The 21,433-nt window shown below is 36.6% G+C and overlaps 1 protein-coding gene across 1 annotated transcript in view; it reads right to left on the minus strand.

Annotated features, from left to right (window-relative positions):
• The window catches only part of LOC148941264 (uncharacterized), a 133,517-nt gene that overhangs the window by 83,568 nt on the left and 28,516 nt on the right, over positions 1 to 21,433 (minus strand). Inside the window, exon 2 of the mRNA XM_089104252.1 lies at positions 7,180 to 7,364. Within this exon, the coding sequence (XP_088960378.1) occupies positions 7,180 to 7,364 (185 nt within the window). The remainder of the gene's footprint in view (positions 1 to 7,179; positions 7,365 to 21,433) is intronic.

Genomic DNA, 21,433 nt, shown 5'->3' on the forward strand with positions numbered 1-21,433 from the left:
ACAACGGTACATAAACACACCAGTTCACATATTTATATATTATTCTTAAGAATTGTCAGCGTCTTGGGTGCAGTCCTTTTGATTTGCAGCCCTTTCAACGCGATACCCAAACATAAATGTTTTTCTATCACAACGGTACATAAACACACCAGTTCAAAATTCAAGACAATTCTAGAGAATTGTCAGCTTCTTGGGTGCAGTCCTTATTGATTTGCAGCCCTTTTAACGCGATACCCAAACATACATGTTTTTCTATCACAACGGTACATAAACACACCAGTTCACATATTTATATATTATTCTTAAGAATTGTCAGCTTCTTGGATGCAGTCCTTTTGATTTGCAGCCCTGTCAACGCAATACCCAAACATACATGTTTTTCTATCACAACGATACATAAACACACCAGTTCACAATTCAAGACAATTCTTGAGAATTGTCAGCTTCTTGGGTGCAGTCCTTTTGATTTGCAGCCCTTTCAACACGATACCCAAACATACATGTTTTTCTATCACAACGGTACATAAACACACCAGTTCACATATTTATATATTATTCTTTAGAATTGTCAGCTTCTTGGGTGCAGTCCTTTTGATTTGCAGCCCTTTCAACGCGATACCCAAACATACATGTTTTTCTATCACAACGATACATAAACACACCAGTTCATAATTCAAGAAAATTCTTGAGAATTGTCAGCTTCTTGGGTGCAGTCCTATTTATTTGCAGCCCTTTAAACGAGGTACCCACACATACATGTTTTTCTATCACAACGGTACATAAACACACCAGTTCACATATTTATATATTATTCTTAAGAATTGTCAGCTTCTTGGGTGCAGTCCTTTTGATTTGCAGCCCCGTCAACGCGATACCCAAACATACATGTTTTTCTATCACAACGGTACATAAACACACCAGTTCACATATTTATATATTATTCTTAAGAATTATCAGCTTCTTGGGTGCAGTCCTTTTGATTTGCAGCCCTTTCAACGCGATACCCAAACATACATGTTTTTCTATCACAACGGTACATAAACACACCAGTTCACATATTTATATATTATTCTTAAGAATTGTCAGCTTCTTGGGTGCAGTCCTTTTGATTTTCAGCCCTTTCAACGCGATACCCAAACATACATGTTTTTCTATCACAACGGTACATAAACACATCAGTTCACAATTCAAGACAATTCTTGAGAATTGTCAGCTTCTTGGGTGCAGTCCTTTTGATTTGCAGCCCTTTCAACGCGATACCCACACATACATGTTTTTCTATCACAACGGTACATAAACACACAAGTTCACATAATTATATATTATTCTTTAGAATTGTCAGCTTCTTGGGTGCAGTCCTTTTGATTTTCAGCCCTTTCAACGCTATACCCAAACATACATGTTTTTCTATCACAACGCTACATAAACACAACATTTCACAATTCAATACAATTCTTGAGAATTGTCAGCTTCTTGGGTGCAGTCCTTTTGATTTGCAGCCCTTTCAACGCGGTACCCAAACATACATGTTTTTCTATCACAACGGTACATAAACACACCAGTTCACATATTTATATATTATTCTTCAGAATTGTCAGCTTCTTGGGTGCAGTCCTTTTGATTTGCAGCCCCGTCAACGCGATACCCAAACATACATGTTTTTCTCTCACAACGGTACATAAACACACCAGTTCACATATTTATATATTATTCTTAAGAATTGTCAGCTTCTTGGGTGCAGTCCTTTTGATTTGAAGCCCTTAAACGCGATACCCAAACATACATGTTTTTCTATCACAACGGTACACAAACACACCAGTTCACATATTTATATATTATTCTTAAGAATTGTCAGCTTCTCGGGCGCAGTCCTTTTGATTTGCAGCCCTTTCAACGCGATACCCAAACATACATGTTTTTCTATCACAACGGTACATAAACACACCAGTTCATAATTCAAGACAATTCTTGAGAATTGTCAGCTTCTTGGGTGCAGTCCTTTTGATTTGCAGCCCTTTCAACGCGATACCCAAACATACATGTTTTTCTACCACAACGGTACATAAACACACCAGTTCACAATTCAAGACAATTCTTGAGAATTGTCAGCTTCTTGGGTGCAGTCATTTTTATTTGCAGCCCTTTCTACGCGATACCAAAACATACATGTTTTTCTATCACAACGGTACATAAACACACCAGTTCACATATTTATATATTATTCTTTAGAATTGTCAGCTTCTTGGGTGCAGTCCTTTTGATTTGCATCCCATTCAACGCGATACCCAAACATACATGTTTTTCTACCACAACGGTACATAAACACACCAGTTCACAATTCAAGACAATTCTTGAGAATTGTCAGCTTCTTGGGTGCAGTCCTTTTTATTTGCAGCCCTTTCAACGCGATACCCAAACATACATGTTTTTCTATAACAACCGTACATAAACACACCAGTTCACAAATTTATAGATTATTCTTAAGAATTGTCAGCTTCTTGGGTGCAGTCCTTTTGATTTTCAGCCCTTTCAACGCGATACCCAAACATACATGTTTTTCTATCACAACGGTAAATAAACACACCAGTTCAATATTCAAGACAAGTCTAGAGAATTGTCAGCTTCTTGGGTGCAGTCCTTATTGATTTGCAGCCCTTTTAACGCGATACCCAAACATACATGTTTTTCTATCATAACGATACATAAACACACCAGTTCACAATTCAAGAAAATTCTTGAGAATTGTCAGCTTCTTGGGTGCAGTCCTTTTGATTTGCAGCCCTTTCAACGCGGTACCCAAACATTCATGTTTTTCTATCACAACGGTACATAAGCACACCAGTTCAAATATTTCTATATTATTCTTAATAATTGTCAGCTTCTTGGGTGCAGTCCTTTTGATTTGCAGCCCTTTCAACGCGATGCCCAGACATACATGTTTTTCTATCACAACGGTACATAAACACACCAGTTCACATATTTATATATTATTCTTTAGAATTGTCAGCTTCTTGGGTGCAGTCCTTTTGATTTGCAGCCCTTTCAACGCAATACCCAAACATACATGTTTTTCTATCACAACGATACATAAACACACCAGTTCACAATTCAAGACAATTCTTGAGAATTGTCAGCTTCTTGGGTGCAGTCCTTTTGATTTGCAGCCCTTTCAACGCGATACCCAAACATACATGTTTTTCTATCACAACGGTACATAAACACACCATTTCACATATTTATATATTATTATTAAGAATTGTCAGCTTCTTGGGTGCAGTCCTTTTGATTTGAAGCCATTCAACGCGATACCCAAACATACATGTTTTTCTATCACAACGGTACATAAACACACCAGTTCACAAATGTATATATTATTCTTAAGAATTGTCAGCTTCTCGGGCGCAGTCCTTTTGATTTGCAGCCCTTTCAACGCGATACCCAAACATACATGTTTTTCTATCACAACGGTACATAAACACACCAGTTCATAATTCAAGACAATTCTTGAGAATTGTCAGCTTCTTGGGTGCAGTCCTTTTGATTTGCAGCCCTTTCAACGCGATACCCAAACATACATGTTTTTCTACCACAACGGTACATAAACACACCAGTTCACAATTCAAGACAATTCTTGAGAATTGTCAGCTTCTTGGGTGCAGTCCTTTTTATTTGCAGCCCTTTCAACGCGATACCCAAACATACATGTTTTTCTATCACAACGGTACATAAACACACCAGTTCACATATTTATATATTATTCTTAATAATTGTCAGCTTCTTGGGTGCAGTCCTTTTTATTTGCAGCCCTTTCAACGCGATACCCAAACATACATGTTTTTCTATCACAACGGTACATAAACACACCAGTTCAATATTCAAGACAATTCTCGAGAATTGTCAGCTTCGTGGGTGCAGTCCTTATTGATTTGCAGCCCTTTGAACGCGATACCCAAACATACATGTTTTTCTATCATAACGATACATAAACACACCAGTTCATAATTCAAGAAAATTCTTGAGAATTGTCAGCTTCTTGGGTGCAGTCCTTTTGATTTGCAGCCCTTTCAACGCGATACCCAAACATACATGTTTTTCTATCACAACGGTACATAAGCACACCAGTTCAAATATTTATATATTATTCTTTAGAATTGTCAGCTTCTTGGGTGCAGTCCTTTTGATTTGCAGCCCTTTCAACGCGATGCCCAGACATACATGTTTTTCTATCACAACGGTACATAAACACAACAGTTCACATATATATATATTATTCTTAAGAATTGTCAGCTTCTTGGGTGCAGTCCTTTTGATTTGCAGCCCTTTCAACGCAATACCCAAACATACATGTTTTTCTATCACAACGATACATAAACACACCAGTTCACATTTCAAGACAATTCTTTAGAATTGTCAGCTTCTTGGGTGCAGTCCTTTTGATTTGCAGCCCTTTCAACGCGATACCCAAACATACATGTTTTTCTATCACAACGGTACATAAACACACCAGTTCACATATTTATATATTATTCTTAAGAATTGTCAGCTTCTTGGGTGCAGTCCTTTTGATTTGCAGCCCTTTCAACGCGATACCCAAACATACATGTTTTTCTATCACAACGGTACATAAACACATCAGTTCACAATTCAAGACAATTCTTGAGAATTTTCAGCTTCTTGGGTGCAGTCCTTTTTATTTTCAGCCCTTTCAACGCGATGCCCAGACATACATGTTTTTATATCACAACGGTACATAAACACACCAGTTCACAAATTTATAGATTATTCTTTAGAATTGTCAGCTTCTAGGGTGCAGTCCTTTTGATTTGCAGCCCATTCAACGCGATACACAAACATACATGTTTTTCTATCACAACGGTACATAAACACACCAGGTCACAATTCAAGAAAATTCTTTAGAATTGTCAGCTTCTTGGGTGCAGTCCTTTTTATTTGCAGCCCTTTCAACGCGGTACCCAAACATACATTTTTTTCTATCACAACGGTAAATAAACACACCATTTCACATATTTATATATTATTCTTAAGAATTGTCAGCTTCTTGGGTGCAGTCCTTTTGATTTGCAGCCCGGTCAACGCGATACCCAAACATACATGTTTTTCTTTCACAACGGTACATAAGCACACCAGTTCACATATTTATATATTATTCTTAAGAATTGTCAGCTTCTTGGGTGCAGTCCTTTTGATTTGAAGCCCTTCAACGCGATACCCAAACATACATGTTTTTCTATCACAACGGTACACAAACACACCAGTTCACATATTTATATATTATTCTTAAGAATTGTCAGCTTCTTGGGCGCAGTCCTTTTGATTTGCAGCCCTTTCAACGCGATACCCAAACATAAATGTTTTTCTATCACAACGGTACATAAACACATCAGTTCATAATTAAAGACAATTCTTGAGAATTGTCAGCTTCTTGGGTGCAGTCCTTTTGATTTGCAGCCCTTTCAACGCGTGCATCCCCATTTATTCCTTAAAAGAATCTTCCTGTCATTCGCTATTTATTTGTGCCTTGTACAGGGTAGTTCAAATTGTCGTTGTAATACATGTATTTATATAATAATATACATGTGAAAGTTCATTGGTTCACGTCTTTGAACCAATGCGAAACCAAAATGAAACCAAGATTTTCCCAGGAAGTCTTCTTTTGATAAAAAAAAACTCCTAAGCATCGATGGTTTTTGGTGAAGTAACTTGACTTATTATTTTGTAAACCTAGAAAAAGCGGTGAATCCGATCATCTGGTAAAGCAAATGTTATCATGAGCTATCGTCTATAAAATGAAATAGAATTCTGAAAATAAAATTGATAACGTTATGATGAAGCTAACGCACTACTAACAAGCTAACGTTAGTTATACGCACAACACCTGCAACCTAAGGGCGACAACATATGACCATGGCCCTACAAAACCATGTAGGTCACTCCAAAAGCCTTTTTACGTGGTAGTTATTTAGATTCATACAAACAAAAGAATAACCCATTTCATACTAAATTTTCAATATCACTCCTTCAAGAGATCAGACATCTGGAGCACTTTGCCATTACCTTGCACGCATTCTCTTCGCCAGGAGACTTGTAGCCCGGAATATTTGATAACTAACTTCATAGGCAAAAAGTGACCCCTCGAAGCTCGCTTCTAACCTCATTAAGATTTAATCCTCATTGAGAAGTTTTCATTTTTTTTTAAAACGGATAAAAACATCTAAACATCTCACATAAAAACATCTTTAGTATTTCTTTCAACCGGACAATACTAGGGTGGCGAATGTGGTGCACACATGTCATTTGCGTAGCATCGCACTCTCGCTATTTTTTACCAGTGCGCTTGCACACTGAAAAGATTTTAGAAACTGTACCAAACGTCCCAACATTGAACCAACAATCCCATAAAATTCTAATTTTCTTGGGAATAAAAATACATTTTCTTACTTTTCTCTTCAAGCTCTTCATATTTACCAACGGTTATTAGGATTTAGATCGAATGAAAGTTTGGCTTTTCATCAATATACTAATTTTGACTAGAAGTTTACCCTGACCGACTCTCATATGCAGCGTCCAAAATGACATATCGAGAACTTGTAAAAAAATTGGTTTTTATTTAACAATAACTACGAAGAGCTACTTTTAATGGGAGCTGGCGTTAACCCTCCCCCCCCCCCCCCAACCAAGGGGGTATTTTCCGGGGGGGGGGGCAAATGCCTAATACCACTATTAGTATAATGATGTACTTGAATTTGTTTTCATTCTTTCTGAAACCTGTCGCTTGGTCATACTGCCGGACCATCAAACTTATTTTTCTATTTCCAAACTTCGGCCTCAATGGCTCAACTACATGTTGCTTTTGCGCAGCAAAACAAAACTTAAAGAAAGAAGATTGAATCTTCAATTTATGAACAGCGGGTTGGAAAAATATTAACGGAAGCATTAAAAATATTTCTTCTAAAAACATGTATATCGATCTATATAATTTGACTCGATCTCAAACATGAATGGAGAAACGTGCAAAAATGAGCCCGAATTACGCTTTTTGACAAAACAAGTCAGAATAAAACGAGAAAAACGTAACTTGCCAACGAGACAGCACAGTGACAATTCAGTTGGGATTGGACTTCACTATTTAATCTGGATATAATAAATAAATACACTTACTCATCTTGCAGCTCAGGTTGTGTTGATTTTAAAACTGAGACGTATATACATTTGGAAACGAGTTTCTTGGAGTATCTGGCCATTAGCCGAGCTATTCTAACAACTTCTCGCGTACTGTTTATTCCACCATTTCGATTTAAAAGAATTGCCAAACAGCTGATAAGTTCCGCTGGATCTATTCGAGGCTGCAAAAAAACTATAATTAGGAAGTTTATTTTGAATACTGAAAATATTTACAATTATGTTGCCCTCCAAAATTTGCTTCTCGCTTCGGTAGTTCACTTTACAACAGCATTTTTGCGTACTTAACACATTTCTTAGCAATAACAAAATCCAACAAGAATACCCAAAAAATTGCTTGGGAGAGGGGACAATGCTCTGTCCACTCCCCCATCGTAGCAGAGACAATTTCACATAATGATGTATATTGTAGTTATACTAAATTCCCTAGCACATGGACTTCCGTAAAAATCCTTATTCATTATAGTGGAAGTACTTATTTACTACATTGACTGGAGACGACGACAGTCCAGGGTCAAGGTAAAACCTTTTCCCGTCAAATAAAAGCTTTTAAAGTTTAAGTACGTCGTTTAGAGAACGACGGTGTTGCATGGCTGAGACATTTTCAAACATTGACTTTTGCGTCAAGAAACGAGCTGACATAGTAACAGTACTTTGAAAATGCAGACAGATCCAGCCAAAACTATCAAAAATTTCATTCGATAAAGGATGTTCCTTCCAGGACCATTCAAGCCACAGCCAACTTTTTTTAAGCCCGACTCACCGCTGCAGCAACAGCATTACTAGTCTTGCACACTGTATTTCTTTTTTTTTGCCGGCGATGCGTTTGTATTTTTTATTTTTGTAGTTTATGCGGGATGATTTGTATAAAAAGTTACAAGTTTGTCATTAGTTTCAACCTCCTGACTTCAATTTTTGTTTACCTAGGCCTGATAACTCAAAATTTGAAATGCAGTGCCCTGTGTTTTCAGTAAAGCAGGCAATTTATGACAAGAAGGAATACTTTTTGAAACTATAGCCTACTATTTGTCTTGGGAATGTTTTTGTTTGTTTTAAGTAATCAACTCATTAAGTTTCAACTAACACATATTAAGGTTGAGCCCAACAAAACCCCCCCAGTTTTTAGAATCCAAGCGCTCAGTTTTGATCGTCCAATCTGTTGGTAAACTGCAGGCTGAAAAGGGCAGAGTTCAGCTTAATGAAAAGAAGGAAGAAAACAGAGACAAAAAGAATGGTTTGGATGCAGATAAGGAAAGAAAGATATATTATGTCAAAAGGTTGGGCGAATCGTAGTTATCCCTCCGATACTGAAGCGCTGTCTTGGTCAAGTAATCTCGGAATATTTAAATTTTAGCCTTCTCAATATTTTCTTCTTTATTTCATTACATTTCAACAGTTTTTTTATGTCAAGCGTTCCTCTTTACTTTGGAGTCTCATTCAAGCAGCCTATACTTTATTTAAACAAACTAAAACCTTTTTTAATGCTAACAGCTATGTTGACCGTGAGTAGACAACGAACAAAGCTGATTTCATAAAACAGGTACGTAAAACTGTTGTCAGCCTTTTAACAAAAATCGGAGGCGAGCTCATGTTCACCTCCCATCCTCGCGAAAACTAACATTTGTTCAACAAAAAGGCGGACTTTTCCATCCAGTTCTACTCTGTTCTCAAGGCAGAGCTCTTCATAAAGTTCAACAAGAAAAGAATAAGAGGAGGGCAGAAGCAAAACATAGTTTCGTTGAGCACATCCACGCGGAAACACAGATCGACATGGATGCATGATTTTCATCCAGCTGTCATCCTTGTAAAAATGGGCCCTATGATAAATAAGTCGGTCACGAAGTCCCAGATGCTTCTAGCATCACTTGGAGATGAAGATTTAGTCAGCTAGAAGGCCCGAAACTCGAAATGTGCTCCAAATAGCTTACGAATCCTCGCTCTGCGCTTAAGTTCGACATTTTGTCAAAATTCTTTACTAATAACTGCTGAAACACAAGGGCTGTCGGATTAGAATAGAAAGTTTTTTTTAAGAACTTAAAAACTTTAACATACACGAGCGAGAGTTGAGGAAGGGGCAGCCCCCTCATGCAAGGGATAATTCCAGTTCATTTTAAGTTTTAATGTTGCTCCAGTTGAAAAAAACTTTTGTTTAATTTAATTTTGGATCGTTTAGGCTATACAGGACCCCCCCCCCCCCGAAAAAAACCTCACTCGGCGTGAAATTCCTTTTGGAAAATTTCCTCCTCGCTAAAAATTTCCCTTCAGCGGGAAAAATTCTTCCCCGAAAAGTTCTGCGTATTTTCTGGTAAAAACTACTACACTTAACCAACGGGTCAATTGCATAATTTACAGCCCTTGCCCCAGGGGCTATGGGGATCATGTCATCCCCAGAGGCATAGTCATTGGACCTTTCAATTATGCTCTACGAAAAATGATCTTTCTTCTGGCAAAAAAAAAAAAAGAATTCCACATTTCTGTAGGTAAAAGCTTGAAACCTCAACAATGCGTTCTCTGATATACTGAATATGATGGTCTGATTTTCAATAAGATCGCTGGACTTTTTTTTTGGAAGTTTCCCCCGTTTTTTTCGAACACCAGGGAAATTTTCTCGGGCTCGTAGCTTTCGATGGATAACATTAAACTTTATATATAAGGAACAAGGCTGCATCCAGGGGGGGTTTGAACCCCCCTCCGGAAATGTTTGTCTGGCTTGTCAAAACGTAACAAAAAAGGATATAAACAAATTTTGTATGTGTTTTTGTGTAAACCACCTCCCCCCCCCCCCGAAATTTTCTTTTTTAGCAAAACCCCCTCTGAAAAAAAATCCTGGGTACGGCCTTGATTAGGAATCAGCATAAAAAGGTCACTCTAAAAAATTGATGGAATATAATGCAATACGTCCGTTTTTGTGTGATTATAGCCAATTAAACACAGGGTAAGGCAGTGATTCTCAAGCGCTATGCTACGGGGCACGAGGGTGCTGTATGATCTAACTTGACGTGCTTTGAAATTTGAACAAAAAATTTAGAAAATACAATAAATTAATTTTGATTCAATCTTGCTTTCGTAATTCTGTGCGTCAATCGCGACTCTATACAACGGCACACTAGCCGTCTACGGTTGGAGCCATCCATGTCTTGCTATACTTTTATTTCTTTTTTTGTAATTTTTATTTTATTAATAAATAGTTAATGCTGATTAATAGAAACTTAGTAAGGGAAGTTGCACAGCAATTCTGGAGTTATATATTGCAATTGTAATAGACAGCCTCATATATGCTTGAATACAAACTTTGGTGAGAATCAAAACAAAATATGTACTTGATGCAATGTTACCCTTAGACTGGTAGTCCACAAACTCAGCAAAACCCCAATATTAGCTTGCCTTTAGGATTCAGGTGCCTGCGGCATAAACTCATATGATTACTTTTAGAGCTGAAGCTTAGTTATAAGATAGGAATTACAGAAACTTACCAATTACATAAAGATTCGTAAATTGACAGCTTTGCAGCAGTCAAATACAGAATAATGTTTGGACAGAGGACTTCTATATTAGCCTTAGATATTTAATCAGCAAGCTCAGAAATCCTTAATATCGCAATTGGTGAAAATCTAACGTCATTTATGAAACATTTACTTAGTGTTCGTTTATTCAGAACATTCATACTGCAATTTTAATGTCAAACATTTAACCATTTAGGACCATTCCCTAAATAACCCCTAACTGGTTAAGAGTAGAAGGCGGTACAATCCGTCTATATACGCAAATTTTCGGAGAGGGGGATATTAGAAGGGCCAAGGGAATGCATTTAGTCCTCAGATCATATATTTAGTCATAGAGGACTAAGTCCTGCGTAAATCCTGAACATCAGCTCCATATTTGTGAAGTAGGGGGTGGACCGGAGAAAGCAGGGACTCAATAACAGGCATCCATAACAGACCGCCAATCATGCGAACTGAAAATCCTTACGGTAATCGGATTACAACAAGGAGCGACACGTACACCGTTTGTGAAAAACAAACTATATTTTTTTATATATTTTAAACGTCCACGTTCGCCTTGTGTGTTTTGATTTACCATAGTAATTCTACAATCTTGAGTTTTCATAGACATTTCATCCATTAGAACACTTCCTTAACAATCTGAGTGATGAGCCAAGGGAGAAATATGTGTATATGCGCAAAGCTAGGTGGGGAATGGGGGCAGGAGAATCATGGGCTATTCTGATATATGTACTTAAAGTGATTTTGGACTTCCATATTTCAAGATTAGCCTAACATATGTGGCCAACTAATCGAAAGAATTACGACATGTCCGCATATGCGGTGGGTGGAGGAAGGTTTAGAATGGGTGCGGCCCGTACTTAAGACCGCCCTTTCTTGTATATGAAAAATCCCTGCATCTCTCTGATTTAAACAAGGTTTGACATGTCCCTATTTTTGAATTATGCACATAACGTGTCTTAATTTTAGACACCTATATAGAAACAATTAGCCTCAGATTTATGATCATAAATCAATTATCAAGATCTATCCATTATCAGATTTAGGATCATGAAGCAATTATCAAGATTTATCAATTATCAGGCACAATTAGCCTCAGATTTATGATCATAAATCAATTATCAAGATCTATCCATTATCAGATTTAGGATCATGAAGCAATTATCAAGATTTATCAATTATCAGGCACAATTAGCCTCAGATTTATGATCATAAATCAATTATCAAGATCTATCCATTATCAGATTTAGGATCATGAAGCAATTATCAAGATTTATCAATTATCAGGCACAATTAGCCTCAGATTTATGATCATAAATCAATTATCAAGATCTATCCATTATCAGATTTAGGATCATGAAGCAATTATCAAGATTTATCAATTATCAGGCACAATTAGCCTCAGATTTATGATCATAAATCAATTATCAAGATCTATCCATTATCAGATTTAGGATCATGAAGCAATTATCAAGATTTATCAATTATCAGGCACAATTAGCCTCAGATTTATGATCATAAATCAATTATCAAGATCTATCCATTATCAGATTTAGGATCATGAAGCAATTATCAAGATTTATCAATTATCAGGCACAATTAGCCTCAGATTTATGATCATAAATCAATTATCAAGATTTACCAATTATCAAATCAATTATCAGATTTATGATCATAAATCAATTATCAAGATTTACCAATTATCAGATTTATGATCATAAATCAATTATCAAGATCTATCCATTATCAGATTTAGGATCATGAAGCAATTATCAAGATTTATCAATTATCAGGCACAATTAGCCTCAGATTTATGATCATAAATCAATTATCAAGATTTACCAATTATCAAATCAATTATCAGATTTATGATCATAAATCAATTATCAAGATTTACCAATTATCAGATTTATGATCATAAATCAATTATCAATTTATGATCAAGCTCATAAATCTGATCACTTTTCTTAGTTAAAATCAAAATGGATAAGAGGGTAAGGGGGAGTGACGTCGGTCGAAGGACATCGCTTTTGCCACAATCATACAGATTAAAAATAATTGTATGATTTATTTAAAAAAGACCCAAAACATCCATCTTAGACTACTAATCAAAGCCTGTTTTATATTGATAAACTCTAAAAATGTGTACAGTTTAGTACCCCTCGACTTTACTTATCATGTCGCCACTGGAATCTCATTTTTAGAGTACACGTGATGTTGAAGGGATGACCTTCTGACAGGTTTAGGCCCATTAAAAGGGCATAAATAGCTTTTAATTTGTGATCAAATGAGTCTTCCCCTCTAAAATCTACAACCATCCATTCTACATGATCACAAAAACACAGGAGACATTACTAGGTCAACACTATTCTGCTGAATACGATCAACGTATTTAAAGCCAGTTATTTATTAGATCAGGAAGAATTAGCAGTAGTGTCAATGGTTCAAAATACTTTTGAGGTCTTCAAAAGTATTTATTTAATTTTTATATAGGCAGGAAAAGAGAACTTTATGAAATTGAGATTTTCAAGACATCGGATAATACTAAAACAATAATAGATTGATAGCTGAAATTTTGAGCAATAACCAGTAGCCATCATCACCAGAAGATCTTGTGTTAGATCGCGGGTTTAAGTTTCAAAATTCCGAATTTTGTGATTTACGTCAATATGTGTGCTGTGAAGTTAGTACTTAAAAAAATAACAGCATATAACTTGACTAATCTTCACATGCCTCTGCTTTTTCCAGATAGTCTATTTCTAACGTTTTCATTTCAGCTGATGTTTCTGAAGAAAGGGATGCAGCCTTAGAACACAAAATCAACTATTACATTACCAGTAAATCAAATGAAATACGACGAATAAACGATTTTTCGTAAAACCATCCTTTTTGTATAAGTTTTATTAAACTAGAATATTCTCTTAGAAACATTATTCATTTGTTTCCCATCAATTTAAGGTAATTTCTTTATTTCCTTTCTCTTAGTAGTTACTGCTAGTTTCAATCACAAACTAGAATCTATACTAGAATCACATACTAGAATCTACAAACTAGAATCACATACTAGAATTTGGGAAGGTTTATTGCAAAGTTGAATTGTAGCTTCTGAGATAGCATTTTCCATAATACTCATTTCAGCCTAAGTTCCCGAGGAAATGGCATCAACATTAGAACACAAAATTAACCACTCCGTTGATAGTAAATTATGTTTCACTTACGATTTTTCGTAGTTACTCTTTTTGTACAAGTTTTGTTTAAAGAACCTTTACAACGAGATTTTACTGCTAAAAAATTTTAGCTAGCGCTCATTTGAGCCAATCAGATTTTCCAGAGAATTTTCTGATTGTCTGGAAAATTCTATGAACAATTCCCATTGGCCAGCTAAAACTCGGTATTAGTAAGATCTCATTGTAAATAGGCCTTTATTGGGAATATTATCTATAACACCATTATCCGTACTTTTCTTATCCATCTAAAGTAATTTCATTATTATCTTCCTTTTGAAGGTTGCCGTCAGTTTCAATCACAAATTAGAATTTTTGGAAAGGTTTATTGAGGTAAAGTGAAAATATTTATTTTCTCTGCCTCGATACTTGAAGGTTGTAGTTCTAATTTTAGAAGTAATTTACGAGACGAATATTTAGTTGGCAAACTGCAGAAAACAAAATTAATACTGTACTTGGAAAAAAGAAGCAAATACACTGAATTGGGGGAAAATATTTGGCAATGAGCCAGGCTTTCGCAAGAGGTACGCCAGCAGAGACTAGAATGTTGAAAGAACCAGGAAAACATTATGTCAAAAGCGGTGGATTTGTTTTTTTTGGGTGGGGGGGGGGGAGGGGTATTGGCAACTTTTCTGATCTTTACATAAGGTAGTACCAGTAGCGCAAATTCACGAGAATATAGTGGGAGAGCAAAAGATATCTTTCAAATCTAGGAAGTGGACAATGAAGTTTTCCTTTTGATTTTTTTTTTCAACGAAAAGGGGCATTTTTCAATGGAAACACCAAAAAAGGGTATTTTTTTTAAATCTAGGGAGAGGGGGCAAATCTGCCCTTCTCCCACATAGCGGCACTGGGTGGCACAGTAATTATAAGGTTTTTAATAATAATATATTGAGCAAATCCAAACTTTATCGGGGGGTTAGCCACTCTCACCACTCGGACCGCCATTTGGTGTGACACTCGGAGCGTTCCACCATGTGTGTGGCAGTCACCCCCTGGAGTGCACGATTCTAGAAAGTAAACAACCTCTCGGTAAATGTTATTGGCTAATTACAACCAACAATCTTGATCTAGTACATTCTTAATATCTTGTCCATTCCTACAATGTACTTACTCATTCCTCTGGTGTACTTTCTTGATGTCTGCATTAGGCGAAAATTAAAGAACGAAATTTAATCATTATTAAGGTTGTACTTGTTAAGTTAGGAGATAATTGTGACAGACATGTCAAGTCGATGTAGTATCACTCCATTTGTTAATAATAAGGAATCAGCATGATTCTTGACAACTTAAGCAGAGCCTGCTAGCTAGCCTGAAGCTTACTCTAGCAATAAGCTTTATAAGCTATCAGTTTGAATTTAAACCACCTAGAGACGCAAATAAAACTTTGGCGATGAGCCCACATATGACTTCTTTGTAGAAGTGGAATCGGCGTAAGACTCATTTATGCCTAAAAGGCATAACTAGGACATCACCTGTTCCTTTTGACTTAACTGTGTTGCGAAACAACCCCTTCTGTTGGAGACAAAAAAGAAGGAACCCCCATCCCACCAGAAGTCAGGTCAAGTGCAGGCTCCAATGAGACACAACTAGGCCATATCCTCTTAATTTATACCATGTTCGGTTGGGATTCGATAACCCATTCAGGTAGATTTCGTGATCACAGGAATTTAGAAATCCCTCCCCCAAGAGAGTCCCGACTAGGCACGGTCTTTCAAAAGACAAGACAGATACCCTGATGACAAAAGCTTATAGATCTCTTCCCTTTTCCTTCCCGCAGAGGACAGATAAGGATCCCCAAAAGGTATAACTACGTTACTAGTTCTTGATTTCGACAAAGTTTAGTTGAGATCCAACCACCTTTTATGGTAGATGTCAAATGACATTAGTCTACCCCCCCCCCCCCCCCCTTAGAGGACTGAATGCATCTGAATTGCCAAAATACACGAGTTAGGCACTAGTTCCTTCCCACTTTGTCAAATCCGACATCCGACAACCTTTTCTGTTAAATTTCCTTACGACAAGACGTTATGGACCCCCTTTCACTCTACTCCACCCACCCTTAATAGGCCAAAATGTGTCTGGATAACCAAGAGGCGAATCCAGGACACTTTACTCGTACTTCCTATCAAGTTTGACTGAGACTTGACAACCTCTTCAGGTAGATTTTCAGATGACAAGAATTTAGGAACACCCATCCCACAAAGAAGATGGACTGTGCCATGACACCCGGAATGCAAAAAACTAAGACACTATCACTGACTACAAATCTCACTTTAGTTTTTTTCATAAGTACAACTACCCAAAGGGTTATCAGATGTCAATTGAACTTAGTGAACAAAAAAAGTTCCTAGTTGGGTTTTTCGACTGTCGTGACATAACATATCACCCCGTGGAGAGAGAGGTCTAACATCCATGTCGTCCAAAAGGATACTAGAAAAACAGGTTGGGTCTCAGAGTTCATAATATCATGATCTGCTTTACCATAAATTAATTAAAAAAAATTTTCCACAAAATAAGTTTTTCAAAGAAAAGTAAAGAACTCAAACTCAAAACGAGCAGAAATTAACATGAGTAGGGCTCAAAACCCCTATGCCTTCCCAAGGCCAGAACATAATTTGCACTTTACAGAAAAAAATATATATGTTTTTACTTTTATAACTTTAATAAATAAAATAATATTAACATTTTTATTAACAAATATCAGTATATGTATATTAAACTGACAATGCACATTCCATTTGTGTTTTTTTTCAGTAAAATGTAAATTATGTTCTGGCCTTGGGAAGGCATAGGGGTTTTGAGCCCTACTCATATTAATTTCTGCTCGTTTTGAGTTTGACTCGGTTATTTATTGTAATTTCTGTTCGTTTTGGGTTTCACTTATTTATTGATGCCGATTTGTGGTAGTTCCACGCTTGGTAGATTATTTTATTTTATTTTTGCTCATTCTTTGTTTTAATGGAGTTCTTACTTTTCTTTGAAAAACTTATTTTGTGGAAAGTTTTTTTTAATTAATTTCTGTTCGTTTTATATTGACATAGTCTTTTCAGGGAAAAACAAAATAATAGTTTAAATCCATTCTAATTTTAAGACTTAATAGTTTGGCCTGCTATTTGTATAACTTTAATAAATCAAATAATATTAACATTTTGATTACTAAATATCAGTATATGTATATTAAACTGACAATGCACATTCATTTGTATTTTTTTTCAGTAAAGTGCAAATTATGTTCTGGCCTTGGGAAGGCACAATAAAAACTTAATGCCCCCAGGGTATGACTTATCACCCTTGCCCTGAAGATTGTGGGGGGAGTGTCTTGCTCAAAAGTATAATTTCCTGAACTTTAACCGCGTGGAACAAAATGGCTATCTCAAAATTTTGATTGGATGTGTTTGGGGAAATTGTGGGCGTGGAAGGGGTGTTAGTTGCCTTTCAATTAATTTCGACTATTAAAAAGGGCACAAGCCATGTCAATTTCTAATCGAATGAGCCCTTTTTGAAGTTTCTACGATAACGCGTTCTATAAAAACTTTATATGCCCCCAATGCATAACTTACAACCCCTGTCCTGAGGGCTGTGAGGGGGTTGTCATCCTCACAGACCTAATTTTCAAAACTTTCTACTACGTTGAACAAAACGGTTATCTGAGCATTTTGATTGGATGTGTTTTTGGGGGAAGGGTGAGCGTCAGAGGGGGGTTAGTTACCATCCAATCACTTTCAACTATCAAAAAGGGCACTAGCCCTCTCAATTTCCAATTGAGTGAGCCCCTTTTGAAGTTTTTTACGACAACTCTATCATTAAAAACATTATATGCCCCCAGGGCATAACTTACAACCTTTGCCCTGGGGATTTTGTCATCCTTAAATACATAATATCCAGAACTCTCAACTACGTTGAACAAAATGGCTATCTCTAAACTTTGATTGAACATGTTTGGGAAAATGGTGGGCGTGAGAGGGGGCTAATCACTCCACTCACTTTCGACAATTAAAAAGGGCAATTTCCAATCAAATGAGACCTTTTTGAAATTTCTACAACAACTTTCTATATAAACCTTATATGCCCCCAGGGCATAACTTACAACCCTTGCACTGAGGGCTCTGATGGGTTTATCATCCTAAAAGACCTAATTTCCAGAACTTTCGACTACGTTGAATAAAATGGATATCTCAAAATTTTGATCAAATGTGTCTGGAGAAAGGGTGGGCGTGAAAGGGGGGTAGTTGCCCTTCAATCACTTTTGACAATTAAAAGAGCACTTGCCCTTTCGATTTCTAATTGACTGAGATCTTTATGATGTTTTTACAACATTATTTTCTATAAAAACCTTACATGCTGCCAGGACATAACTTACATCCCTTTCCCTGAGGGTTGCCGGGGGGACGGGTTGTCATTCTTAAAGACCTAATTTCCAAAACTTTCAACTGCGTTAAATAAAACTGCTATCTACAAATTTTGATTGGATGTGTTTGGGGAAAAGGTGGAGGTGAGAGGGGGGTTAGTTGCCCTCAAATCCCTTTCAACTATTAAAAAAGGCATTAGACCTTCAAATTTTCAGTCGAACGAGCCGCTTTTCCGGTTTAAACGATCAAGCTTTCTTTACGAACCTTATATGCCCCCAGAGAATAAATTCTAAACCTTCTCCTGAGGATTGTGGGGGGAGTGTCCAGCAAAAAAACGTAATTTCCTAAACTCTGAACTGCGTGGAACAAAATGGCTATCTGAAAATTTTGACCGGATGTTTGGGGCAATGGTGGGCGTGGAAGGGGTGTTAGTTGCCTTCCAATCACTTTTGACTATTAAAAAGGGCACTAGCCATTTCAATTTCCAATCGAATGAGCCCTTTTTGAAGTTTCTACGACGACGCGTTCTATATAAACCGAATATACCCCCAGGGCATAACTTACAACCCTTGCCCTGAAGGCAGTGGGGGAGTGTTCTTCTGAAAAACATAATTTCTATCTCGAAATACAACTCACTTAACAAAATGGTTATCTAAAAATTTTTATTGGATGTCTTTGGGGAAAAGGTTGACGAGAGAAGGTGTCAGTTGCCCTTAAATCACTTTCGACTAATAAAAAGGGCACTAGACCTTTGAATTTTAAATTGAAGGAACCCTTTTTGAAGTTTCTACGACAAAGATTTCAATAAAAACTTATATGCCCCCAGGGCATAACTTATAACCCTTGCCCTGAAGACTCTGGGGGGAGTGTCCTGCTCAAAGGTATAATTTCCTGAACTTTAACTGTGTGGAACAAAATGGCTATCTCAAAATTTTGATTGGATGTGTTTGGGGAAATTGTGGGCGTGGAAGGGGTGTTAGTTGCCTTCTAATTACTGTGGGCAGTAGCCATTTCAATTTCTTATCGAATGAGCCCTTTTTGAAGTTTCTACGACAACGTGTTCTTTAAAAACCTTATATGCCCCCTGGGCAAAACTTACAACCCTTTGTCCTGAGGGCTGTGAGAGGTTTGTCATCCTCAAAGACGTAATTTGCAGAACTTAAAACTACGTTGAATAATTTGGCTATCTCAAAATTTGGTTGGATGTGTTTGGGGGAATGATGGGCATGGGGGGGGGGGGGGGGCTAGTTGCCATCCAATCACTTTCGACTGTTAAAAAGGGCACTAGCCCTTTGAATTTCCAATTGAATGAGCCTGTTTTGAAGTTTCTACGACAATGCCTTCAATAAAAACCTTATATGCCCCCAGGGCATAACTTAAAACCCTTGCCCTGAGGGTTGTGGGAGAGTTCCCTCCTCAAAAACATAATTTCTATCTGGAAATCAGCTACGCTGAACAAAATGGCTATCTCAAAATTTTGATTGGATGTGTTTGGGGGAATGATGGGCGTGGGGTGGAGGGCTAGTTGCCCTCCAATCACTTTCGACTATTAAAAAGGATACAAGCCCTTTGAATTTCCAATCGAATGAGCCTCTTTTGAAGTTTCTACGACAATGCCTTCTATAAAAACCTTATATGCCCCCAGGGCATAACTTAAAACCCTTGCCCTGAGGGCTTTGGGTGAGTTTCCACCTCAAAAACATATTTTCTATCTGGAAATTAGTTCTACTGAATGCATTGTTACCAACCATATATGTATGAAATGCGTTGGGGGAAATAGTAGCCATGGGGGGCTCGTTACCATCCTATTATTTATAACTCTTAAAAAGGGCATAATATGTCCCGATGTGCAATTGAATGAGCCCTATTTATACTTTCAAAGGCAACTTTTTTGATATGAAGTGCCCAGGTATGGAAAAAAAAAAAAAAACCAAAAACACATTGTGCCCACATCGTTCTTTACTTAGGCAGCGCTAGCGCGCTGCCTATGATACTTCCTGGAAATCTGGAAAGAATGCAAAATGTTTACCTCAGGAAGTCAGATAGATAATTCCATGTTCTACACAAGTCTAACAGTACATGACCGGTAAATAGTTTACTTAAGGAGCAAGTATAGTCTTTTTTGTTTATAGTATTTAACAGTGGGGAAACAGAACGATTTTCTTCTCGTTACTAGAAATTTCACAAACTTAAGAATAACTTTTCTTTTCCGTTCTAATATCTCCATATAGGAAAGACGTTTCCATATCGCAAAGAAGTTTCAAAATTTTTGTTGCTTTATTTTACCAAGCTAAAGACCATTCGCCAGAAGATACTGTTGTTTCTTAATTTCTTGAGACAGTGTTATAATACAAAATAATTTTTTTTTTCCTTTAAGGTTTAAGTTCACTCTCCAAGTGTTGTATTTTATTTTTCTACCGTTCTATGGTACGCTACGAATTTTTCAACGTAAAACGACAGGCTTGCTATCAATCTACGACTGAGATTTAGCCTTATTCATCTACAAAACTAGATTTCACAAGTTTGCTTTGCAATTTTTTATTGTTGAAAGATGTCAAATATATATTAAAAAAAGGAGACTTGTTCTATTTTAAAGCAAGTTTCGATCGTTCACAAACAATTTTAAATTTACAAATTTTTCCCAACGTAAAATGACAGCCTTGCTATCAATCGAAGACTGAGATTTAGTCTTATTATTCTATAAAATTAGATTTTTGAAGTTTGCTTTGCAATTTTTGATTGTTGAGAAATGTCGAAACTATGTTAAAAAAGAAGAATTTTTCTATTTTAAAGCAAGTTTCAATCGTTCACAAAAAAAAACTAAGGAATATCATAGCTCCAGTCTGGCAAATGGATAATCCGAAATTAATGAATCCAACTATTTAAGTATCTTGTTCTTTCTTTGGAACTTATAGCTACAGACTTGTTGCAAAATAGCACATTTCAAAATGAACATATCCTTTACCAGAACCACATAACTACACATATTGATATTCAATACATTTTCTTATTTTGCTTCGGTCAAGCTGTTCCAATTTGTAGTGAAATGTTTGGTTCCTCATTCTTGCATCTCCAATAACTATTTCTAGTAAAAGGTCAGGCTAAAATGAGGGTCATAAGAAAGCTGACGTTCAGATAAAATATATTAAAAGTA

Source organism: Artemia sp. Qi Xiang Cuo, chromosome 18 (assembly GCF_049724085.1).
Source record: "Artemia sp. Qi Xiang Cuo chromosome 18, ASM4972408v1, whole genome shotgun sequence".
Lineage (NCBI taxonomy): Eukaryota > Metazoa > Arthropoda > Branchiopoda > Anostraca > Artemiidae > Artemia > Artemia sp. Qi Xiang Cuo.